The sequence below is a fragment of the Athalia rosae genome, chromosome 4 (genome assembly GCF_917208135.1).
Source record: "Athalia rosae chromosome 4, iyAthRosa1.1, whole genome shotgun sequence".
Taxonomy (NCBI): Eukaryota; Metazoa; Arthropoda; class Insecta; order Hymenoptera; family Athaliidae; genus Athalia; species Athalia rosae.
The window spans coordinates 19,119,519-19,146,271 of NC_064029.1; the positions used below are offsets into that span (position 1 = coordinate 19,119,519).

The 26,753-nt window shown below is 46.1% G+C and overlaps 2 protein-coding genes and 1 long non-coding RNA gene across 5 annotated transcripts in view; 2 read left to right on the forward strand and 1 right to left on the reverse strand.

Annotated features, from left to right (window-relative positions):
* The window catches only part of LOC105693596 (metabotropic glutamate receptor 2-like), a 72,042-nt gene that overhangs the window by 7,592 nt on the left and 37,697 nt on the right, over positions 1–26,753 (forward strand). Inside the window, exon 2 of one of the 2 annotated variants that reach the window (XM_048654212.1) lies at positions 12,323–15,955. In XM_048654212.1, the coding sequence (XP_048510169.1) occupies positions 12,355–15,955 (3,601 nt within the window). In that variant the 5' untranslated portion in view covers positions 12,323–12,354. Of the gene's footprint in view, positions 1–12,322; positions 15,956–21,295; positions 22,124–26,753 lie in introns of those variants that run through there. The other variant, XM_020856729.2, reaches the window with a different exon arrangement.
* LOC125500662 lies at positions 3,352–6,537 on the reverse strand. Of its 2 annotated transcripts, XR_007278094.1 has the most exons (4): positions 5,138–6,537; positions 4,632–5,059; positions 4,250–4,560; positions 3,352–4,136 (listed from the first exon to the last, which is right to left on the reverse strand). It is a non-coding gene; the product is annotated as an uncharacterized LOC125500662 (long non-coding RNA). The 2 variants fall into 2 exon arrangements; XR_007278093.1 differs by having other exon boundaries at positions 3,352–4,560.
* Positions 6,678–7,382, forward strand: LOC105693598 (probable salivary secreted peptide). Its single transcript, XM_012413627.3, has 2 exons — positions 6,678–6,949; positions 7,039–7,382. The coding sequence occupies exons 1-2, from the start codon at positions 6,782–6,784 to the stop codon at positions 7,264–7,266; spliced, it is 396 nt and encodes a 131-aa protein (XP_012269050.2). The 5' UTR covers positions 6,678–6,781; the 3' UTR covers positions 7,267–7,382.

The following is a 26,753-nucleotide window of genomic DNA, read 5'->3' on the forward strand; positions in this document are numbered from 1 at the left end:
CGAACAAACTATCGCATGAGGAGCGTTACTCGTACACCACCGGTATAATGCCGCACGGTATCCCATGCGAGCTTCGTTGGGGGCTTTCGCACGGAACGCGGATCAACGCCGGGGGTGAGAAGGCTCTCCGACGAATGGAGCGCGAGATAATCAGCCACCTCTATGGCTCTTTTGCCGTCAGCTTCCTTCCCCGATTGATTGAACAGATAAATTCGCGGGAGGGTTGGCGGATGGGGAACGGGGAACGGGGAACGGGGGGAGTTCAGTATAATATTACGGGTACGGGCATAAGTAGCTGTTGGTGCTCGCGTAGAGCTCACATGCGCGAAGCGCCCTTAGCTGTACTGTGAAAATTACAATGGAGCGAGTATCACGAGAATTTTTGTCGTTGGTAACGGTCCCTTTTTCATCGAATCCTTGCAAGGAGGTGTTTTATGCCCGAATCGCGACCTTTATCATCGGTGAAATATGCTCGTCTACGAGGGGACATCTCGCGACTAAAAGCCCTCAATTGTGTACACGTACAGGCTGCTGTTATCTCCGATAGAAACACGCCAGATTCACGAGCTTGATCGACGACGCGGAGAGAGTACATCAGACTCAGTCAAAGTGTATAGATATTACGGAAGCGAGGTTCGCCCGAAACTAATTGATTTCTCGTAATCGTATCGTGGTTGTCTCGAGTTATTCTTCGATTTGCACCCAAGATCAATTTCAGCTTTGGCGCGCACCCGGGAAATAATCTTATGGCTCGTTGCAGGATGATTCGATTCTTATGAAACGACTCGATTGATGATATTAAATTGCTATTCTTACGCCGGGGATTTCAATCTTCGATTCGATTCGGAAACAAGCGTACCCCGGGGAGCCTCCTACTTGGGACTTTGATCTTGCGAGACTCATATTTTTGAAAGGCTAACGCTCACCGGGGTTCGGGCCTCGACTCATTGTTTGTTGCGAGTGCGAGAGACTATTACTATCGACTATTACCATTACCATTACTATATGAGACTATTAACCTAGATTCGCGAATGGTCTACCAATTGAAAACAAGAAATTGGAGGGAATGAATAATTGTAACGCGCGTAACAGACCGTTTTATGGCTCTCGAACGTATCAATTACAGAACGAATGGGTCGTCGTGACGTACCTGAGACTGACGAATAATTAAAGAAATGTCTCACGATTGAAAACGCAGAGAAATGATTATTGTAGCGTTTCGGTCCTGTCGTCCCGCAGGGACTGACGAGAGATTGCCCCTATCGAGAATCCTCTACCGCACCTTTAATTCAGCTTTGACTTTTTCCCGAAGCGGGGGGAGAAAAAATAATCAACTCCGAACTTCTCTTTTGAAAGGTAGAGAGAGATGCGAGATCCACCAGAGTGTTTTACCCTGCAATGCATAGAAAGGTTTGGGTGAAATTCGCGGGGAGAGAGAGAATCAAAGGAAATAAGAATAATCTGAGGAATAGGCGAATTCCGGTAGGTAAATCAGGAAAATCGTCGAAACGTCGAGGTCTCACAAATTCATAACGTGCGTCGAGTCACAGAAGCGAGTTCGAGTCACGGAGCCCAACATACGAGAGATAAGAGATGCTTTCATCTGTTTTTCTCGTGCTTTTTTCCCTTCCATCATTTCCTCTCCTGTTTGTGGCTGAGGTACGGTATTTCATGTATACAAAAACGTAACAGAAAAGCCGTAGCCTCGGAATCGGCTGTGACAACCGGCTGTTGTAGCTGATACGAAAGCAGAGTACAGTTGAACATCCGAGGCGCGCAAACTTAGGGGTAAAATACCAGATGTTGCGCATCGAGACACTGACAAATTACTTTTTTGTCTTTCAAACAGAAGTTTCAAACCTTTTCCGTCCGCTCTTGCATGCCCGAGGGATCGATGCCGCGCATCGTTTGAAAAATCAGAGTAAGATTGAAAATAGCGAACCAAAACGATTCAACGACACGATAATATTATGATAGTGCGACGTGGAGGAGCGAGATGCACGTCTTGCGAGTCACGTATACGCTCGTTATCGAACATACCGCATACCAGAATTACTGCATAGCAGAAAGCATTTTCGTGTTCAGCTTCATCTAATTCGTGGCTCGGCTTGAACCTCAGGGTTTCAAAATATATCGAGTGGTTTCTTCGCTAATGCGTTCGGCTCTGAGAGTCGCCCTGATATGTCCCTGGGTCTTTATTTTATCGGTTTTCGATGTACACAGCAGGAGTGACTAACAAGACTTCGCACAAGCGTAACCTTCCGACGAAGGGCATCGACAAGTGACAGGGTGAAAGAATTATAATTTCCAGTACGGCCACATCTTCGACACGAGCAGATTAAAATGAATGATTCTTTTTGTAGGAATTGTAACATGTATTCTTACGCATTGATTGAAGAATTTTTTTTGGTCAATTTATTTGTTCAATTGAGATAGACAACCTCAATGGAAAACGGTTGAAATTGTCGCTGAATAGACTTCAGGATGTTATTCCCGATGATTGAATTGAGCTGGAAATAATTTTCATCGAGGTATGATGATCAATCGCTTGATTTTTAACTTTCTGGATCGGTAAATTGGCGATAACTCGATCAGTTTCATAGATAGATCAATTTAACTCGTGAATTCGGATTCCTGAGATCAAAATACATAAGAATAGCATATGAAATCTTGATTTTCGACTCTGAAATAGAAAAATGATGGAACACGTGATGCCGGTACGGTAGCTCGAGATGTCGTACTTTGGCGGGCCGCGCTCCCCCTCTCTCGATCTTGTTTGTCTTTCCACCGTTGCGCGGCGTACCGCCTCGCGACCTCTCTCGCTAAAGACACTACGTCCGGAACGTATAAGACCCACGCTCTTGCTGTATGTTGTGGCGGCGAGCTACGACTTCGTCGTCAGACATTGTGTTGGACCCACAATGTTTACTGTCATATATATGCATGTGCGCCAGGCATAACAATGTCCGGCTCGTTTAGGCATGCATAATAAATCTTGGACCTTCAAGTAGGTGATCAGGAGAAGGTTGAAAATCATGGATGATGTTCAATTATCCTAATGTTGTTAGGTGTCGGGGAATCTGTCAACACCTGATAATGATCCACCTCACACCTCGTCAGACAATCCTTAGGTGCACCTGATTGGCGGCATTCCTTTGCTAAGATATGTCTGCGGAATTTTATGTAACCGTTTAAGGAAGTACATATGTGAGAATTGAGTTAAATGGTGAAATAGCGCAGAGTACACTCACTCAAAAAATTGAGATTTTTCGTAGTCTGCGCCACACTGTAGTAGTACAAGCGTTTCATATGAAAACTTAGGTATCGGATGTGCGTAAAACAAAAAAAAAAAAAATTAGAATACTTTTTTTTCCGCGCATTCCGTTATTACACATCGCGAAAAGGTGCCTGACCAAGTCATCAGACCTGAAATCATTAATGATAAAATTAATTAATGTGTTTCAAACGGCCAAGTTCTTAGTTTAAAAATTTGGCGATTAATTTCACAAATGGACCACATTCTTTTCCAGATTTGGATTCCTGAAATCGAAATGCACAAAAATAGCCTATGAACCCGAATACAAAAAAAATTTTGAGTATCGACCCCGAAATCTAAAGAACTCCACTTGACCTGAATGCCCTTGTACGTCACTCACGCGGGGTGTTGCACGCAATGTGGTCTAATTCAGGGAAATTGGAAGATAGGTGTAAGATTTTCTTGTTTGTCGTCTGCGACGGAAAGTTAGGAAGAGACGAGAGCTGACGAGAAAAAGAGGAATATAACAAAGATGGGGTCGATGGTAAGAGGAACGCTGCGCGGACGCACAACTAGCTAATATCGAATTCAGCACACGCACAACCCAGCCTGACCGCTCTTTCCTAAGGTGCGATAATTTATCGTAGTTGGTTTTACGATAATATCATCGGTATTTGCTACCTGAAAATACAGTGGCCCACTGCGTGCGTAACCGAGCCATACTTCATCGTGAAATATCGTCGTGGTGCGTTGTAGGTGCGTAAACGACGCCACACCACGAGATCGATTAGCAGCAATGTTGCATCGATTTACGACACGTTGACACCCGTACGATCCGAGCTTATTGCTGGCCATTAGTTACAGTATAATAAGTGGACCCCTGGAAGCTGATATTGAATCCACGCAACATGAATATTATACGTATGCCTGATGTTATATGCCTATCTGCACCTTCAAAGACGTGTGGCGATTCGACTTGATATCTCAACCGACCTCATCGTCAGTTTCCGACACGAAACAGGAACTCCCGATCGAATAAGCGTTATTTGAGTTTGTCAATCTTGCACTTGTCGTTGCATAGATTCTATTGTGTTTCAAGTTCGGTCATTTTCACCAAACATATTCCGCATCGATCTTGATAAATCACCTACGCAACGTCAACCGCGAGGTTCTTGTCACCGGCACCATTTGCCACCGCGATCAAGTGTGCATGGCTTCCGAACTCCGGCTTTGCTGGCGATTTAGCTTTTTTACGCTCGTAAATCCCAAACAGGGTCCCGCCAGACACCACCACCCTTTCAATTCTGCGGACCAAGATTTACGTATTTTCGCCCATTCAGAAACGAAATGAAGTATTTCGTCAATTTATGCTCACCTCCCGTACAGGTCGAAGGTCCATCCTCGCGCTATAATGGAATGCGACCAAGGCAACTTCTGGCTGTACGCCATAACGAGTCGGATTAACTAGAGTCTGACCGTACGACGTCCACAAGGGATCGAAACGTGCGCTACACACTGCTCCGTCCCCGGAAGGATACAGCTGCAGATTATCTGACCTGCCTTGTTTCACTGCACTCCGGGGAATGACACGGTAATGCTGCGAATGCTACACGGTATACCTACACGGACACCGGTATCGCGTCGCTTTGTCTTGCCCCTCGAAATCAGCTCGGAAAAACCATTCCGAGGATTAACAGGCCGTGAATCAGATGAATTTCTGCATGCGTAAGATGGCGATCGATGCTCGATTGTACGATGAAGCCCAAATAATTCTCCGAATATAGTGCAGCAGTCTCGGTTCACCTGCTCAGATACTGCTGGAGCTAGAAATGCTTTTACCCGTTGCCACGCGAGTGTGATCTTCGCGCGAGAAATATTTACCCGTGTCGTCAGTGTTCAGGTTTTCGTTGCTTTTCAGATGGTTGAATTCGGTGATACCGCGGTTGATCCCCACCACTTGGGAATCTGTGAGCGAAATACCTGATACCGATCAGAAAATTCGGACAACTGTAAATTTGAATGATTGCGTCACTTCTCATAAGTTGTTTGATCGAGGCGTTGAGCGAAATTTTTTAAATTGGTCGAAAACAACGCGTTATCTACGCCTGTGTGCAGTACGAACAAGATAAGGCACTCGAGCTATTTCTGATTGGTACGAGTATTCCAGCAAACGTTGCACAATTGAATCGGTTTAACTGGAAGTTTATCAAACATGTATGCTCACAGTACGTACCTAGGAATTGTACAACATTTCACGAATAACTCTGCCACGTTACATACCTCGTACAGGCTTAGGGTACGCCTTGGGTGTTCGGTTACTTAATCAGATATTCTTTCGTCGATGGCTGACATCGGCGTAAGGCGATAATGCGATTGATGCCTAGATGGAAAACCTGGGAATGCATCGGGCCGCCTCGCAGTGCGAATTTGATCCCATAGCTTTCCGCGAGGGTTTGAAACGACGAGATGTTCACGTAGAAATGGAGCGAACATGTCGGTAAAAGCTTTTCATCGCGTGCGTATTCGTGCCAACGACGCGAGATGTGTTTTTTCCCGAGATCGAATTTCTCGCTTCGAGAAGATGGTCAAAATTTCATTTTCAACACGACTCTAGACTTTGCATCGGTGATTTTTGGTATCGGCCACGGTACTCGCGAACCAACACCCACCCGAAAATGACCTTATCGCTTTAAAAATGCATCGAGTTCGGAAACAAAATTTCGGGACTTTAGATTACACGGGCACATACGCGCCCCTTCTGCTCGGCGCTCTTAAAACGATTTTCATTGTCACTTCCCCCTCGAGGCTTACACTCGAGCTATTACGGTAACCTTGGGCACCCTGCGTACCCGAAGGTTATTAATTTTATCCCTTGTTTAATCTATGATCAACATTCTCCGCGAGGGATTCAGGGCAAGAGCAAGAAGAACATCTCCGAAAACGGCGAACGGGCGCTCCTCAAATGATATGGTACGTAGCTACGCGAATAGAAAATATACCTATAACACCGAATAAACTGATCGTTACACGTGGTACCATAAGTGTTCTAAGGAATACTAATACGCTGTCTCAAATCCGGAATTGCAAACGAATCACTCGTTTCGCATCGATCGACCGATCGTCGAAATAATCATCGAGCGTACAATACCGACCCGATCGACCGGTGTCTTTCGAAGAACGATAATTCATCGACAACACCCGCACCGGGGACTTCCTGTGGCCTCATCGTCCGATACTGATTACTTCCAGCGATATTACAGCGATCGTAGATCGTATCGACTTAGATCCGATTCTCGGAAGATCCGATTCAATCGTGGGATTCCGACGATCGGTGGAAATAACAACGCGTTATCTTCGCTCGAGTGCACGATCAAGATAAGGCACTCAGGGTACGTAACCGTTTGGTATAAATATACAAGCAGACCGTGCACGGTTGATTCAATTCAACCGAAAGTGTTTCACATACGTGTTCTCTGCGCACATTGTTATACAATAGAAATACTGAAATTAAAAATAAGTCCCGCAATGTTGACCAAACCGCTGATCGGTTTACTCTTCGTGGTGACCTTCGCCGCCAGTACTTACATCGGATCCGCACCCAATGCGGCTTTCTTGGAACGCAAACCTGCCAACATCTCCCATAACTTGATCGTCGGATCTCGCGTGAACGGTGATTACCTCCTTCGTCAACAGGTGAATACCGCATAGCGTGCCAATTTACTATTTCGTTCGTATTCAACGCCGGGGACTTTTTTTTAACGAGAGCCCGTTTAATTCTGCAGATCGTCCAAAAGTCGAGCTCGTGGCTACAGATAGTGACAACGGAGGTCGCTTTCGATACCGCTTACCAGACGATCAGCCTGGTTCGAGCCCTTGACCAGAAGAACAACGGCAAAGGTGCTTACGCGTCCATCACCCGTGGGGGTCCAGGAAACCGTAACGTCACCGTCCGTTTCAAAAGCCAGCGTGGACATGGAATTTCATTTATCCTGGAGATCTACGGACGTTGATGATTCAATCGCGGTAGCCTAGCAGTTTCGTCGCGGTGCAATTTTTCCCTTGTCTCACACCATACCGTTGAACGATGTCTGGAAACGAATAAATAATTTTCACGCTCGGCGAGTAACAATTTCCTTTTCATTTAATCCGATCGATACTTTGGCACCGAAGGTATCGCTCCGGTGCAATCACAACCGGACAACTTGCGATCACACCTGATCTGATCGAGACTCTACCTCGATTCCATCAACGACATAACTGCGACCCGACCATGTAATTAAATTCCCGTCGCTGTGTCGTCTACACCTCGGGTCGCTCCGCACCCTAGCACGGGACTGCTATAGAGATTAATATCGTTGCTATTCATACGGCATAGCGTAATAATTAATATCAGGCTTGTCAAGTATGATCCTAATGTCGCCCACGTTCCTGGAATCGGTTGCGACGCGATGGTCACTAATTGGAAAGAAATCATTGACAAAGCGTCGACACGGCGTAGGTACGTGCGGTGCGGGCAACCCATCGGTCTTCTTCTTCGAAAGCCCACAACAATAATCAAGAGCCGTCGCAAACGTGAATATCCTACTCGCATTCGGGTATAAATATTTCAATTTGCTTCATCCGTAATAAATTATTCGCCAACACCTGCACTCCGTGTTCCTGGATTAAATTCAAGTTCAACCAACGACGGGATAAAGTATGGTCGGAGTGTTGAATTGTCGCTCAATATCAAGAGGCGTGGATGTACTTGTGGCCCACGTGACCTGGAATGCACGATGACCGATACAACTGGATATGACTACGCATATTGTCTCGGAGCTTTCGCCAGCCGTGGTCTGAATTGCGATCGCTGTTTAATGAGTTTCCCCCGGTACCCTGGTACTTGCGAACCTCCGGCAATCGACAAATTTTCGAAATTAATCTGCGCCGCCATTTTTCAATTGCCTTGTATTTTTTGCTCATCGCGCGCGTTGAAATTTGTGCCGAGTTGTGCAGATGACACATTTTTCTGACCGCTGGTTTGTTCGATACACGCAATCAGAGTTGGATTTCCCGTGTGGCTCTGTGAAAAAAAAACTAAAAAAACTGTGTGAGTGATAATCACTCGGCCGTGCTACATTGTGCTGTGAAAAAAAAAGTCTCTCCCTCGTGGAATTTCACCAAGCCGCATGGCTCGGCGAATATGCGCAAAAAGTTTGTCGCACGTCGAGCAAAAACTGGGGGGTCGTTGTGTGCGTCGAAGGCAGATGAAAATGGAATCCCGGAACGCTGCCTCTCTTACGTGCGTACCATAATTGAATTGCGAGGCGAGTACACCTCCTTTCGAAGACTTCGATTTCGCTCGTCGCGTACATGCGAGACAAGTTTGCTCGAATGTTACATCGAGGGGATCTTGAGCAACGAGTCCCGCTAGCGCTGCTCAATTTTATTACACGGCAAAAACAAACAAGTCAAAACTCAAATACCGCGGTAAAGCCGGCGATGCACGAACCAATGTGACCGCACTTCTTCCCGATTGTGAGCTTTATACTCGGATCTCGACACGTAAAAAAGCGATCAGAGGATAGAGCAGGCGGACGGAGGCGAGGAAAAGGACGATAAGGGAGAAAGCAGGGGAGGAAGGCCGCCCGAAGTCCAGATCCAGAACAGTAACGGTGGACGGTCCTGGGTAATCGAGTTACTCGGTGTGGCTTTGGAAGGTACCGAATGGCGGGACAGGGGGGCATTTTGGTGGATTGAACGCGCCGCCACCTGTTGTCTCTGACCCACCGGGACGATGGCCCTTTTTACGACCGTTTGTTTGATCAATATTGCAGCTCCGGATTCGGAAGCGCTCGAATCAACTCGATCGGATCCATGTAACCTGGTCGTGAGTCTAGGTGAGGTCAAGAGACTCACTTACGATCAGGAAGACTCTGGATCACGAACATGACGGATGCACAGTTGACGTGTGTCAATATTAGATTAAATCCCTTATTTCTGTTCAGCTTGGGGTTTGAAAACAGATTCAAAATAAGTGTGGACTATCGATCGACGACCCCCCCGATTTGAAAGACTCCTCAGATGGATATCTTCCATGAGGTACATCCGCTCGGTCGTCAATAATGGATAGCTATAATTATTTTCCCGTAACTCTCTCCACCCTCTCATTGTAACGTAGCAGTTGTAGTTATTAACGATCGTATCGTCTACCATCTCAAGGAAGACTCAGTTTATGTAGAGCTCTGCAGACCCAGGCCATTTATGAAAGTTTAATGAGCGATTACATTATGCAAAGACTCTAACACAGCTACGCATGCAACAACGCGAGCTCGCTTTTGAAGGTACGGCGGAGGGTAAACGTTATTCAGCTGTATTTTCTTAGCGATGTACCGTGTGAGATCTCATCCCATTGTTTCGCCTACGATATCATTATTCGACACATAAAATATCAAGAAATTATTCATTCTTCCATAAAAGTATGAAAAATTACCGTGCGAAATTTTACGCGAGATATATATTTCATAATGCGCAGCATTATTCGCAAAGAGAGTCGAAATACACAGAAGTGATCTTCGAATATTTTATGGCAACATTTTTACAGAATAAATATTTAGGTACTCGTTATCTCCGTTTCGTTCGTGCGTTTCTACCGTACCATCTATGCGCAGTCCTTAATATGCCACTATTCAGTGAATAGGATTCCCGAAAAAGTGCGTGATCGATCGTGATAGTCTCTCGTTAGCGATAAACGAGCCCTTCACTCCTACAAGCACCTAGGTAAAGAGCCGTGATTCAATTACAGTAATCGATCAGCTAGAAGTCGGTCGAAGGATAAAAAATGTACGACAGACTAATAAACGTTCTTCAAGTCGCGGTTGTCTTTGGAAATGAAATATCCTCGCGGAGAGCGACCTGAGTAGACTACAAGCTCCACCGTTCTTGCATCCGCGCTCGTTCGCTGTAATGGCCCAAGCCCCTTTCATCTTCTAGCTGTCGCGCGACGTCGAATTGACCGCACTTCATACAGTTTTATTATTATCCTTCTCACATGTGTTTCCCATTTCCAGTAGCTTCTCATAAGTTCTTAAATAAATTCCCTTGGAAGAAAAGAAATAACTCCACGAGTCTCGTGCTGCACAGTTATTTTTTGTTTCAATCGCGACGGCGAAGCGTGTACGAAATAGTTTCTCGACTGAAACTCAATTATTATGTTGAAATAGAAATTCGCGATCATTCGATCATTCGGTGTTTCAAGTCACCAATAACCTTAATAGGTCTTCAAGGTTTACGCGGAACCGCTGCCGTACCAAATGACCGCGCACCTGCTAGAAGGTTAATGGAGAATAATTACCACTCCGATCACGGGGTGAAAGCGTGCCTCGCCCGGCGCCACAGGATGCTAGAACCGGTCTACCGGTCAACGTAGCGAAACTTCGTTGACAATGAGTCCGATATTGCGAAAAGCGAGGCCGGGAGAGTAGCGAGGACGTTTCGCCGGTTGAAATTCGGAGCGATGGGCGAGTTGAACGTTCATCGAAAGCTTCGCGAAACGACGAGAGGAGAGCGTGATAACAAGAAGCAAAGAAATTTCGTACTTGCGGAAGAATCTTTCTAAAATACTTCAGATCAGAATAGAGAGGGGGGAGGTGGGGAGGGAAAGCGTGGATACAAACTCTCACGTCCTGCAGGCGCCGGCGATCAATCTCGAGGCGTTCGTTATAGGAACAGGTCGTTGGCAAACTCGTAAGCGCGCACCAGCGGCACCGTATCAGCGCCAGCTTGCGCTAAACGAAGATGCATTATTATGGGTGGGTGGAAACGTTCCCAACTCAATTTGCGCGAAATATAATTGCGAGGGTCCAGATACTTATACCGGCATCTAGATGGCTTTCGATTGCTCGTTCTTTACATACCGAATGAAAAAGCGCCGAGGAATAATTGATCATGAATTGACAGCGACTTGGTTCGATCGGTGATTGGTGGAAATAAGGTACTGAGATTATTCGCAACATGTGATTACTGACTCGCGCTTTTCACGGTCAACGATTTGGAGAATATTTTTGAGGTCGAACGAACTGCCGAGATGTCCGGAGGCAACTCCGTGACGAAGAGGGATTTTATGACAAAAGGAGCTCATTAGGAGCGAAAAAAATTGATGCCTGGCTGCCTGACGGCAGCAGAGAGTGTTATTCTTTTCGGGGCGCTGCCGAGCTAGGACGCTCCGGTCAAGTGCGGATCAAAATTTACCGGAAGAAGAATTTAATTGAACGCAGGGAGCTCGAGAGTCCTTACCTTCAACTTTGATCGAGTGGTTCGAGTGAAAAGTTGGAAAGTAAAAATTTTCGAGGCCATGTTCATCTCGCGTGTATTATCAAGTAACTCGGAGAAGTTGTAGACCACTCGACAAAAGACGACGAGCGAATTGAAATTAATGGAAAAACATAAATTCCATACCAAACAAAAGTTGCAAAAGTTTGCGAGAACAGAAGATGATGCGTTGCTCCGTATGCCATGGACTGTTCGTCCAAAGTGCATCACAACGTAACTCTATTTCTTGCGGGAAAAATCGCGTGTTGGTACGAGGGAGGAAACAACGCGAACAATCGGGACTTGATCGTCGAATTGTTTCCATAGATTCGTTCCCTTGAATTTCAGTCTATACGTTAAAACGACGAGGTTCCCAAGAGTTTTATTTGATTCAACGGTTGAGACGAAAAGGAAAATTCGTTACAAAGTTAAATGAACCACAAAGTTGGAAGAGTCGATAGTTGCAATATATTACAGACTTCGCAGAGAAGTCATAAAGACATCTCGTGAGTTTTTTTTATCACATTTGTATTCCAAGGGTTGTGGAAATTGGAATATTAAATTATTAAAACTGTACAACGTAAGTCTGAAACTGGTTTAAAGAAACAGAGCTGTTTTTGTCCAGGGCTCATTCAAAAGCTGCAACGTGTATTGGTAAATCGTTTTACGGTTTTACCGAAAAAATTTGGAGCGAAAAAGTGTATCGACGACTATGTCGGTACTATAGATAAATCTGTCATTCAATCGGGTCAAGAGAAATTTTTTTCGCTGTTCCAGATCCACGGGATGGTTTCTCTGCTGCCGAGGTGATGTGGCGAAAAAGTGGCTGGGTGGCCGTATTGGCCATTTGGACCATCTTGGGAAACGGTGTAGCGGACGACAAACTTCTGAGGTCGGACGGAAACGCGAGCGTAATCATCGGGATCGAGGATAGTCGAGTTAGCCGCGAAACCAACCATTTTTCCGGCCCAACTACTGCGACAAAAACTGGTGGCACGGTCAACCCTGGCAACGATGAGCTGGGAATTGATAGGAACGAGGTCAGGATCGCCCCCGAAGCAGATAATATAGATACCGCGTTAATTGCGGGAGAAGTCGTGGCTGATTTCGGAGCAACCGCAATCGAAGAAAATTTCTTGCATGGTGCGAGAGAAAATACGTCGCGATTGAAAAATCGATCGTTGAAACAATTTTCGACCCTACCGCAAAGTGAAGCAGCCTTGACCGGAGAAAACAATAATTTTGGGTCAGAGTTTGGGGCAGCAATTGAATTTACGAAATCCAGTCAAGATCTGAAAAGACTTATAGCCGGAAATGGCAAAGCTTCGTCGTCCCCGAAAAATTCAAAGGAAAAATCAAAGGAACGCGAAAACGCTGTGGAAATGTTAGGTAACGACGATCTCGGGATCACCACGCCCGACACCGAGGTGACGACGACGGAAAATTTTGACAATTCGAATGATCCTGCACAGGGCCGTTCGACGACCGAAGTTAACTTCGATTCGTTCGTTGCGACGCAACGTTCCCGAAGAGCGAAAGAGCGTGAAAATCATAGGGAAATAACGGATAGAGGATCAAAGACGACAATGGCAGACGACAGTTTAACGAAAACGAAGAAGAAAAATCCTAACGATGAATATCTTCCAAATTATAATGAGGGTAAAAACGGTACTGGTGGCAAATTTGAAAGACCCACAGCCAAAGAGTCGACGAACCGCTCGCCAACGATGGCCGACGCTTTCATTGGAAGAAAAAGAAAATTCAATGAAAATAAGCCAATTGGGTCGGATGCGGTAAATTGCCCCGGGTATATCGAAACCGAACTCCCAGGTTCGAAGATCGACCAAAAACCACCCATAACCGAATACCGAGAAAAAGTATCAACTCGGCGCGCAGATGTCGAGATAGATATGAGACGCGAGGGACATGATGCTGCTACCTTCGACGCGGTAGCCAACGAACCTGCTTACTCGGACATTACTTTAACCCCTGCTGAAACTCCAACGAGCACGATTCGCCAATTTGACCCATTCGGGGCATCGCACGTGAAATTTTCCGGAATCTTGCTAAATGCGGAAAAGTCCCAGCTCATCAAAGGTGAATCAATAAAAACGTCTGGGCACAACAGTCCGCGTAGTTTGGTCAGGGTTGACGCGGAGGATAATTCAGCACTCTCAAACGAAGGAACCGTGAAGGACACAAAACTTGACAACGAACAAGCGCGATATTCTCAAAAACTCGCATTGAAATCACCTACAGCCGTTCCTAACGATAAGCTGTTACCAAACCAGCCCCGTTCCACGAACAATCGGGTCGGAAAATTTCACGCCTTCGAAAGTTCGAACGAAAAAATTGCCGATAGTCCGCACGATGCAACGAGCAAAGGAGTGATAAAAGTCGGAGATACTCGAAGGAAACGAAAGCACGAGGGAAACGAGGGGATTACAATCGGAAGCGGGGATGCGGGGTATGCGCAAACCGTAGAAAGTATTCGTAACGGAGAAACGGCGGTAGCGAAAATTCGGCAAGGCGGAATCGCGGGGAATTCTTCCGGGGAGAATAACGGGCGTTCGGACGAACGACGCGTTGTAAAGCTGGAGATAATTTCAGTGGATGTCAACCAGACGGCGGATTCTTCTCGAAATGGGCAGATACCGGTGGAGGAGGAGCGGAGTGCAGCCGATGCCAAGTCACCAGGGAGCCCAAACTTGCCGGGAAATCAATCCGCTGCGGATTCCGAGATAACGAGGCCAATGATGGGAGAATCGTCGGAGACGGCAAACCCGGACAAAGTAACCAACGGTGAGGGTGACTCCGGCCCCTCCGACGAAAACTCTGCCTTTATTCGCAAAAGCGCGGTTAACGACGAAACGAGAAATAACGGGATAGAAATCCCAAATGAGATTGATAGAAGCGACGAGTCGAACGGCGGTCTGTCGCCATCGACAACGGAAGTTATCAACGAGTCAACATTTATTATTGTTTCGAACTCAGACAAAGAAGAAGTTCCCGAAGATGGAGTAGGCTCTGCATTGTCCGCGGATCAGACCACCGGGAGATTTCCCATATCGTTTGGGAAAATTCTAGAGAACGCGAATATCAAAGGCAAGCAAACGCAGACAGTCCAGCGTTTGGGAGCAGCGAATGAAATTGAGAGGAGAGAACGGCAAGGCGTTGACCCACCACTCGACTCGCAACCCTCTCGAAATCGGGGAAAAGGTTCGAATACGCCGAGAAACATTGAGAACCAGATAGGAGGAACCCCTTGGAACGATCACATCGAAGCATCCTCGGGTTTGTCTGGTGGATCTTTGATAGCGAGACTGAGCAATAAATATTTAGAATCTAAGAAGAACCAGGGGAAGGAGTCACCGAGTGCGAAAGATCTCCTCCAACCGGCGAGAGAAAGAATTATCAAAAAACCGACGTACCGGGAGGAAACGACATCGCCCGCTCCCCCGAATCTCGAGAATAATCCAATGGCGGTTCGCATCGGGGTTCCGCATGCACGGAGGCAAGAAATATCTAACGGATATAAATTCAGGACGACGTACGATACGGGTACAATTTTTCACCCCTTAGAAATCCCCGGTGCCAAAAAAGTTTCCGGGCCAGAAGTCACGAAAGATAATACCTTCGGTAGTTTTACGCCATCGTTTAACGAGGAAACGACGACGAAGGTGAAAATATCGAGCGAATCGAGGCGATTGTTTTCAAGCGGTGAATATGACGACCAAGCTGACAAAATGCACTCCGAAGAAGACGGACGGATGTCCCCACCGCGACTTGGCGACTCGACGGAAATCAGTGATTCAAGGGAAGATGACTCGCCGGACTTTCCGACGATCAAGGATCCGAGCAATCGGACATATTTCAACAGCGATGCGAAGAACAGCACCATGCTGAAGAGGTCCGCCCAGCTGGATTCAACGTCACGAAATTTGTTAGAAAGCTCGGGTTCGGTGACCGATTCGCTCGATCAAGATACGCTATCGTCGTTCGTTGAAAGCCGGTCACCTACGGAAATTCCCCTTGAAACCGTTCCCGATACTTTTGGGACCATTACACCGAATTTAAACGCTCCACCCTCGCTAAGCTTCAATCAAACGGATTCGGACAATGCCAGCCGCGTTATCTCTCCGTTAAACCAATGGCCGGTGAAGCACAGCGCCGTTGTCGAGGGTGACCTGGTGCTCGGCGGATTGATGATGGTCCACGAAAGGGAGGACTCCGTCACCTGCGGACCCGTCATGCCCCAAGGGGGTGTCCAGGCTCTGGAAGCCATGCTGTACACTCTCGACCGCTTGAACCAGGAGGAGATCGTCCCGGGAGTGAAGATCGGCGCGCATATTTTAGACGACTGCGACAAGGACACCTACGGCCTCGAGATGGCGGTTGACTTTATCAAAGGTAGGGTCGGAAATAAAATCAGTCACCCTTTTATTTCGGCAATAAAAACGTAGGGAACCCCCTCTGAATTATCTCGTCGTCGTTCGCCGAGCATTGAATACCAAATGTAACCAAACGTTAAAACGAATGGCGGGGTTGAATTACAGCAGGGGTAAAAAAAATCGAGCTCGTCAATTCTTAACGGCTCGTTACTCGTCGGTCTACGAGTCACTGCAACAGCTCCAGAACCTTGTAACGGTTACCGAATACACCTGTGCAGATCAAAAACGAGTCGGGAACCAAGGGGTAGGGATCTGCGAGGAAAATGCGGTAAATTCACAGCGGCGAACCCAACGGTGATTTTTCACCGCAAACGTCCGTTTTATTATACAGCGGCGTTGGCCGTGTAGCATCAGCCGTACGAAAACCATACAAAACTACCGGTGCACGGACCGTGTATCTTTTGCCTGACTAATTAAAGTCAAGTGAGTTAATTACGGGCAAAAATACTCTGAGATCATGAATGGAGATTATGAACTCGAAAAGCTCGTGCATGCTACCCGATGGATAGATTCGGTTTTTTCGCTCTACCGTCGAAGTGGTACCATCGTCGGAGTTTTAGCGAGTCCGAGCGTTTCCTCGCGCAACTCTCGTTATCAACAGGAGCTCGGCTCCCGGTAATAATCAATCCCGCGCGGTGTATATCCCACGAGATAGGAGATATCGCCGAGAGTGGCCGAGCGGCAGCAGCTGACTTACCGGCGGTAGAATATTCGGCTGACTCCTGGGGGAGCTTTCACCCCCTTCGCGTCGATACGAAAAAGGACCCTCGAAGAGCGTTGCTTTTTCTTCTTAGTTTACCGCTCTCCGAGGATCTCCGTCGCGATTTTCCGCTATTTTTTTATGAGGTATCATTTTTCTTGAGACACGTTGGAGTCGCATAGGATCGAATTCTCGTACGTCGTATTTGCGATTGCTCATACCAAGTCTGTATGGAGGCCAAACGGCGAGTAGCCATTTATTTTTTAATTTCCTCTCCGGTAACTCGCGATGTCTCCACCCTCCCGCATCTCGCTGTCCTGAATTTCGAAAAGAATTTACTTAAGCGGTGTACCGTCACTCGTACCCTCCGAATTCAGTTATCCAGGTACACCCATCTACTACCTAACCATCCGCGGATACCGTCGCCTTCGCAACATGCTTCAGTCAATGCGATAAACGATGTAAAATCTTCAATCACTCGTCACGGTGTTCCGATGTGCAGAAACTCGGTTTATTCTAGTGCGATAAACGACTTACCATTTTTACTCCTACGAGGAGGGGGGTGAACGGCTTATGGAGAGACCGCGGTGACTATGGAACAGATTTACGTCCTGGTGAGGGACGCGACAGTTTTAACTGAATTTTCGCACCAGTGAGCAGCAAACAGCTCTGGCATGGTATACCTGTACTCAAAAGCTATCGGATAATAATAATTCGAGTACCTCAAACAAGCTGAAGAACGACAATGTCCAGAGCGCTCGCGGTACCGTGAACAACTCTGAACAGTCCTTGATAAGCTTACAAGTGATAATAAGGTGAATTTGAATTTATCGCACAGCTTAAATCCTTGCCAGGAGAGAGACTGGTGAGATAAGTCGAGAAGTAAGGCGAGCTGGAAAAGTTTGCCGCAAAGATGGTGTAAGAAAATGCAAATCAGAGCGATATCTTTCTCGCATAGTACGATAAAGTATACGCGAAATGGCATCCGCGTAGAGTATGTCTGGAAAAGTAAGGGTTATCCGATGTAACTCCGGGCGTGGGGTGAAAAACTGAATTCGCCACCGTCAATTCCCACGGAATTTTCGAACCGGTGACGCTCGGATTGTGAGGAATACTGGAAATGAACTCGTAGGGCGGGCTAATCTTATTGCTTATCGTTGCAAGCTCAATCGATTGCGATGAGCACGTCCGCAGGTGCGCGATTTCCGACGATGCGAGGATAGGAGCTCGACCGTTGCACCGCAGACCAACGCTCAGCGACAAAGTTTGACGATCCATCTGGACGCAAACTTCCCTGGATTTGTAAAAGCTCGCGGATACGTGTGCTACGTCGATGTGACAAACCGTTGATACGTACTCGACGACGGGAACAAGCGAAACCTGGTTGGGAACGAATTAATTATGATCCGGTGGCCGCGCAAACCTTGTGAATGTACGATGCGGCAGCCTCTCGAATATCTCCGTGAGCTGTCGTACTTCCAGAGCTATCGGCGGAATCATCGAAAGCTGTCCCCGGGGCGAAAGGAACAGCTAAAGCGTGAAATAAGAGAAATAAATAACTGGTAAACTGGAACGATTTTGTGTGTACACAGAGACAGCGGGAATAGGTCCTAAATCCTGACCCCAATTTCCGTGGGTAAGACAGTATCGAGTGATCTCAGCCCCGCTCCACTTGCTTAGGAATTTTACAACCACCCGCATTATGCTCGCAAGTTTGCCGAATAGCTTTTTTTCTATTCCAATTCCGATCGCTATTTCCAGCTTCATAATTCTTTTCCTGTACCGGGAAAAAAAGCTCCGGGAAACCGTATCGTTAAACTCGATCCCACGGCTCAAGTTTAACGATAATGAACAAATTGGAAGCACGGTCGGTGACGATAAAGTTTTTTTTTTAGCGCGAAGCGGTCTCACCTTTCCCGGGGCTCCGTTAGCCCCCTCGGCGTAATTGTTCCGCGGAGTTTAGACCGCAGAATGAAAGAGCCGGGGGAAGGGAGGCAAGATTTGTTCGAGTCACGGCGGAGAGTATTCGTTACAAGAGGTTGCGGATTGGCTACCCGCTGATCCCATCCATCCACCGACCGACTGGAAATCTATGCGGTGACACTTGAGCGATACATCTGTAACTTTTTCAACGCGTCTCTCACTTGACAAAAGAATTTCGAGATTAACTGCAGCCATTGTTCCGAGTGTCATAGTCTCTCTAGGTATATGGAACTTGAGAAAAATCGCTAAATAGCCAACACGCCGGGCAGAGGGTCGAAAAATGGAGGGTAGGCGGATCACGAGAAACAAAAGCTGTTCGACCTGCGGGTTACGGGGGGAGGATCGTAAACGCTTCCGACGTCTCTTCATCGTCTTCGGTGAGAGTTTCTTTTCTCCACTCCCTTGTTTGGACTCCTCTCGCTTTTCTAGTCATCCCTCCCGAGTCTCCCACACCGTAGCCAATTATTCATGGTGAATAAAAGACACCGGCTCGCGCGGATCCGGACCCAGCTGATCGCACCGGCGAGGGTGAGACACGCCGGGGCTAAAGGATCGATGAATTTCCGCGAGTCCGTTTCTCCCGCACTTTTTCGATTACAGACGTTACACCCCGAGCACGCGTCGAGGCATCTGGACCCTTGAGCGAAGCTTTTAGTTGACGAAATGCGCGAGTGCGTATCGTACGAGTTACCCTTCGTCTCATAAAAGAACCTTAAGCTCCGACTATCCGTGGAGCGAATGTGACGGTGACTACCCCCTCAACGTTGAGTGGTACTCGGTATTCGTCGCTTGCTCGGCGCACGAGGCATCGTCCACCGAATGACTGACGATGAGACCAGTAGGAAAAACAACCATGTAAACTACAGCTGGCGCGAGGCTTCGCGTATCGATATTATATGAGCCGCTAATTATTCTGCTACTAAGATCACCTCTGAGGGCGATCGCCACGTTCAGTACCCGTGTCTCTCCGTTCGAGGTTTCCCGACGACCTCATCGTATGCATATAACTACATGGATATATCGCACATACATTTTCATCCTACGGAACACGATATTCCTCATCTCGTTGTATCGCGAGTCACCGTTTGACTTGCGCAGTTACGATTGCATATAATCAATTGGCATCGGGCAATCGCGCTTTTCCCATCCTAATTTCCTGTTGGATCGCCAAACTGACACCGAAAACTGAAAACTGACGTCGAAGCATCGACCGGTAAATTGAATAAATTCGCGTTTCTTCATTCCACACCCCCGCAAAAATAATTCGTTGCACCCTCTTCCGATATCACCGACGACTTCCCCGTATCGTACGATCGGTTTTACACTTGGCGCCCCCGCGAAACGTGCAACGATTGCGAAGCAGCATCACCTGCGCCCCTAGTCGGGGGCTGTTACGGTATCCCGTCTTTTTTTTTAAGTTAATCGAATTTTCCAATAATCGGCGACTAGCTGGATCGATTGAATGAATAATCGTATCGGTTCAACTATGGCCGATTGTTAGAAGATCGTTAATGTTCGACGGGCGTCGTATACCTGTACCGTCGCTGGTTAACCAAGTCGTAAAAACCGAAGGAGGCGCGTTTCGGGGTGGGGAGAGCGAAGTAACGCTGGCTGCTGTCAACTTACGAAAGTTATGAACCTGCGACCTGCAAACTGCGGCGTACATCTTTCACTTAATCCGCCAACTTTGCTTGATGCATGACCAACATACCGGTTGTATACGTATACCCAAAATCTAAACTTTTTAATACCGTGACGCTAGACGTGTAACGAGAAAATTAGATTTCAGAAACTTGAAAAACCACAGCGGTGTGTAATCTGCGTAGAATGATTTCTCTTGTTCATTTTTTATTCCAACATTCTGGCATATTAGACTTTTGCATGCTGAAAAATTAGCCGTCAATGATCGAGCATTCGTTGAGCCATTGAGAAAAGGAAAAATAATCACTTTGAGCTGAAGGAGATGCAGGGGAAGCAGGAGAAAAATAAAAATGAATTACGCTGCAGCGGATACGTCAAGCAAAAAAAAAAACTATCTTTCCTTAATCATCAAAATATTTGCACAAGACATTCGTGTAAGTGTGGTGGGGTGGCGTTAGGACTGCCGAGGACCGAGCTTTCGTATCAATGTCAGTTTCATCGTCAGCAACGAATGCTTTCTCTTCCGTCACCTCATCATTGGGACCATGGGCCCGAAAAAGAGCGTACTTCAGGCGGAGGTGAATTGAAAAAATTACGAGCAGCTACGATACCGAGGCACGGTGTCGGAATCTGGGGGGCAGTCGACAAAAGACCAACAGTGACACAGGGTGCGGAAGACAACGGACAAAAGATGCGAGCGTCGGGGTGACGGAGGGGGAAGATCCACGGGTTCCGAAAATTATGTATCTTCCGAGGGGAGCCCGCCGTAAAGTAGAGTGAATTCGGCCAAGCGAACAACAACGCCATGGCGAGTTGCGCGGTGAAATTGTATCCGGGGGTTGACTTTCCTCTCTTCTCACCCTCCATCTCCAGGCCTCCCTCTCTCCGTGGCTCTTTAGCTACCCCCCACGCCCTCTAGCAGCTCCCTTTCCTTCGTTTTCTACCCTCCGCGGTGGCAGAGGTAGCGGTGTTATGCCGTCGGTGTTCCCTCAGTGGGTGTTCCGACTCTGAGCCGCGCGGTTTCGACCTTAAACCACATCTGAGGATCACCCCGCGAAAGACACGGATTTCCGAAAATCGCGGTCTATCAACCGCCGGTTTCGATGCTGATCGGTGAAGCGAACGATTGAACTGAAAATCAGAACGGCACTCAAATGCGGCGAGTGGCGTCGAAATCCATCACGTCATTTATTAAAACGATCGACCTGATCGGGAATGAATTTTGGAGTAGAAACATAATCAGAAGTTGATTGAGCTTATGATTGTCGCGCACCGTCGTTCAGGGTGATGCTGCTTGAAATACGGCGGTACACTTGTTCGTACGATCAACGATCGACGATCTCACTGCCGACGACGATTAATGTTTTAGTGGCCGAAACGAAGCAACTCGTATGTACCGGTTAATCAGTGACGTAATTCTTTCATCAGAAGAGTTCGATTTCTTTTCCACCTCATCGTTCCGTATTCATTACATCCGGTCGATTGAGATCGCGCCTGCCAGTGGATCGAGATCTGTAGAATTTGCGCCTAAAAAGTTCTGACTGTGAGAAAAAATTTAATTGATTCGTCGACCACCGGAAGCACCAATGTCAATAGATTGCACATCCTGTTCCACGCGAACATTGCATTTGTACCACCGCGACACGTTGGAGGCTGCGATGTGAATTGATACCTGAAAAAATAACAAACATATCAGCTGCAATTGTACGTGCATTGACCAAAAAACATATCTATCGAACATATCGAGGAAAAGCGGAGTTATGCAATTATAAATTTGTCAGCACTTTGGAAAATCATTCAACCGTAAGTAACTGGAAAAGTTTGCAAGAGCTTGCGCAGATCTGAGGTTGTCGCCAAAAAAAATCGTATTTCATTGTTCTCCGATCACTCGACGAGCTTCGGTACCCTTACATTCGTTTTGTTTCGCGGGCTGGTCGTTTTTTGTGTCACTGAGGGAAACACGCTTCTCATTTCGCAGAGGCTTTTCCATCAGAGGAAAAATTTTGGAAAAAAGAAAACGAAATGTTGATGATCTGTGGAGAAAAAAATCTCTAACGCAAAGTAAAAGGTTCACGTATCATTTCGCGATGCTTGACTTTCCCGCTGATGGGCCGGATCAAAACGCGAGACACCATCGTCCTGTTTTCGGGGCATAGGAAAATTCTGGGACTCGGGCCAGTCCACAGAGAGAATCCACAGCTCGTGAGCGTAACGAGCGAAACCTATAAATGTATACTTGCGACTAATTTCGATCGAGACTTTGCCCATCTGATGTCATTAGCCACCGTAACTATTCCGTGTCTACCGCCTACGCTACCATTGTGTACACGGGTATAATGCTTATAGATCGATCACTGATTAAGTTGGCGAACTTGACCCCTGTCAGGTTACCTGTGCAGGGATATCTTCGGTCGCGTGTCGAGTCGCAATATCTCGAGAAAATGCTAATCCATAATAATAACATCTAATTATTGCATCGGATGAAAAGATTTCTGAAATTACTTTCCGTCCTTCGCCTTGCCTACGGCCTTACTAACTATTTTACAATCGCGTAAAACGGCGACTACACGACGTAACTATTTTACAATCGCTCGGCCGAACCACCTCAAGGCCGAGCGATTTATCATCATTCGAATTCACAAAGGATTGGGATTTCGCTATACTCCCGATCTCACGATGCACGTTGAATCGGTTGATCATCCCCCCATTTCCATCGGTCGACTCGCGTCATTTCTACCGCGATGCGATCGGTCCCGTGCACACGGGGAATGCCGTACGTCGACACCGCGAATCCACGGACTTGACGTTGCTTGTTGATTATAAAACGGTACCACGTTAATTTGCGGTAGACGTATGATTGTGGCAATGGGCGTGTCACACGCTTTAATTATAACTATACCCGACTCGGTCTCTCTTCGTCCCTTTCTCTCTTTCGGCAGGGGTTTCTTCTTCACCTGTGTTGTAACGTCAGAGAAATATTACCAACGGATGACCGTAAAATAAAATCCCAGGAGCGCGACTCAGAGTTCAGGTGCACACCACCATTTTTATACGCCCCCTATTCACCATATGTTATCCCCTAAATTTTTTGCAACCGGCATAATAATGAACGACGTGGGGTTGTTTTCAGTCCTTTTTCCCGCTGCCGCTGAATTATTTTTCCTTCCACCTAGCCTTGAAATACAGTCAAAGCTAGTTATCTTCGTGGGTATACGTGCAGCAGGGTGGGTTGAAAAAAATTATATTTTTTTCATTCTCTTAGCATGGGGGCAGAATTTGTACCCGAGCCCGAGCTTACTTAGCTGGAGTCAGGTAGCCACGGGCGCGCGGTTTGTTATGGGGCGTCACCTCTGCTCAGCCCCCAAGGTGACGTCTCACAACAAACCGCTCGGGATATTATCCGTTCGAGCCGGGATATTATCCGTGTTTGAGGATACGGACGGTGTATCGACCAATAGGAGTTCACGGCGAACCCTCGTTTCGGTGTAAATATTATAATGTTCGGCAAAGTTCTGCAGCCACAACTTCGTCGATGGTAATCAACGTCCATCCCACTCGGTCTCGCTGACAGTGTCGATAGGCAATTTCGACATAAGAATCTCTACGAGAAAATCGTAAGGGGTACCCCTTGGAAAAATCTCAAATTTTGGCTAAAATTTTTAATTTTTTTAGATTGATCGTATGGTACTTTTCTTACGTATTTTGACCTCAGGAATCCAAATCTGAAAGGAAAATTGATCTATCTCTAAAATTGACCGACTTATCGCCAATTTTCAGCTTTTTGGGGTCAGAAAAAAAAAATTGAGTTTTTAGTCCATATTAATGTAATTTGAGCTCAGGAATATGAATCTGGAAGAAAAATTGATCTATCTGCAAAAATGACCGAGTTATCCTCATTTTTTCGCATTTTTTGGCATAAATTTGAGGATATCTCGAAGGGAAAAAATCGTAGCTCAATTTGGACAACGGATTCGTGTTCCTGAGGTCAAAATACGTAAGAAAAGTGCCATACGATCGATTTTAAAAAATAAAAATTTTTGGCCAAAATTTGAGATTTTTCCAAGGGGTACCCCTTACGATTTTTTCAAATTTTGGCCAAAAATTTTTATTTTTTAAAATCGATCGTATGGCACTTTTCTTACGTATTTTGACCTCAGGAACACGAATCCGTTGTCCAAATTGAGCTACGATTTTTTCCCTTCGAGATATCCTCAAATTTATGCCAAAAAATGCGAAAAAATGAGGATAACTCGGTCATTTTTGCAGATAGATCAATTTTTCTTCCAGATTCATATTCCTGAGCTCAAATTACATTAATATGGACTAAAAACTCAATTTTTTTTTTCTGACCCCAAAAAGCTGAAAATTGGCGATAAGTCGGTCAATTTTAGAGATAGATCAATTTTCCTTTCAGATTTGGATTCCTGAGGTCAAAATACGTAAGAAAATCATATTAAACCCAATTAAAACAACGATTTATTTTTTGCTCAAAAATCGAATTTTTTTTTGGTATTTCAAGAGTAATCTCACGTATAATCAGCTCCGAAATCCAATTCTCAGAGCCAAAATCATCTGCTCATGCAATCGATCGAGTAATCATCAATTATTCGCTGTTGGGAGCAGAAAAATTATAAGACATATCGATTGATTTTAGTCGTAGACCCACTTTGATTCTTTGCATGGGTCGAAATATTCGAATATCTCAATTCACCAGCAAACCCGAGCTTTGCTGGAGTCAGGTAGCCAGCAGCCTAGCGCTTTGTTGTGAGACGTAACCTTCGGGGCTGAGCAGAGGTGACGCCTCAAAACAAACCGCTCGCCCGTGGGGCTACCTGACTCCAGCTAAGCTCGGGCTCCCTCGCAGACCGAGAAATTCGAATATTTCGACCCATGCATGGATCGCGATGAATCAAAGTGGGTCTACGACAAAAACCAATCGATATGTCTCACAACTCAACTTTAATTTTAAGTCAAAAAAAGAGCATGTCATTTTTTGATTTTATACTTGAATTACAAAAATAGTAGGAAAAAAATTTTGAACAGTGAACGAGTAACAAACAATTACAATCGACAATTTTCAGATATTTTCTATAATTTTTGACAAACAAAAAATTTTTTTTGCTGGAAGTACCCCACTTGATTAATTATTTATTCAAAAAACGAGTGGGCTACCTCAAAATATCAAGTAAAAAATGTTTTCCACATTTGAAAAATTTTCCTTTTTTATAAGGTACAAGTTCTGCTCCCATGCTGAGAGAATAAAAAAAAAAAAAATTTCAACCCACCCTAACGTACAGGTATTGTCGCGTAGGACCGGTAACGTCGCGAGAGAGAAGTGGAAAGCGTTTAATTGAAAAAACTCGACTCAACTCAAAACGGAATCTATTTAAGGAAAGATTTTTTTTCGATCAATCATCCCGCAGGACTCAAAGTTGTTTTGAAAAAATATTTACACAGTTTTCTCCACGTAAATGCAGTTCGAATCGAACCGAGAGTAACGTATCCATAACTCACATGCGAAAAAATTAATCTGGCTCAGGTGCGTCAATAGAGGTAAAAAGATTCCGCGAGCAAGTGGTTGATTTCGATGAAAATACTTGGAAGCGAAACGCGGGAACGATCCCGAAGGTTCCCGGGGAACGAGGTTACTCCGATCAGCCGCTATTGCAAAGTTAAGCAAACGACTGCGCGCTATTCGCTGGGTATAATTGTTCCAAAACATACAAATTCCGAGCAAATACTTGGGGTTTTACGATACGACTTCTGCCGTCCTATCGTTTTTCACGCAAAAGCTGGCACGTTTATGATTCGCGATCGTCGTGCAAAATCCCAATGATCTCGTCTCTTTTTCGCTATGTAATAACAGCTGCCCTTTCATCCCAGCTCGGGTTTTGTTACCTCGGACAAAGGTGAAGTCGATGGCATTGATATTCCGATCGTTACCAAGTAAACTTGATTCCTACTCCGGCTACCTATTATTCTTCCGACGAATTCGAGCGTTTCAGTTGACCCAGACTTTCTCGAATTTCGTTGAATTATTTCAGTTTCCCGACGCTTCCCAACACACTTAACGTATACACGATACGTCGAATTCCCCGGTAGATCTGTTCATGCTCCCTACCCGCGAGCCTCCAATTTCAATTTAAGCACATACCTACGTCAACTTACGAATATTACACTACCCGGACAACGCGATTATACGTACTTGGTGTAAAACTTATGGCCGCACGGACCCAGGCGAAAATATAGTCAGCAAAAATATATTCTCACAGGCTCGCTGCGGTTACGGTAAAAAATTCAAACACCGCAGGGCTTACGGCATGATATAGTGAATCGATTCCGCAGTTTTCTCATGACCCCTGCGGCGCCGACTTATCAAACCACGCTCACTTGTGATCCAGGACCGCGATATCCCGGTTCTTTGACGTTGCGA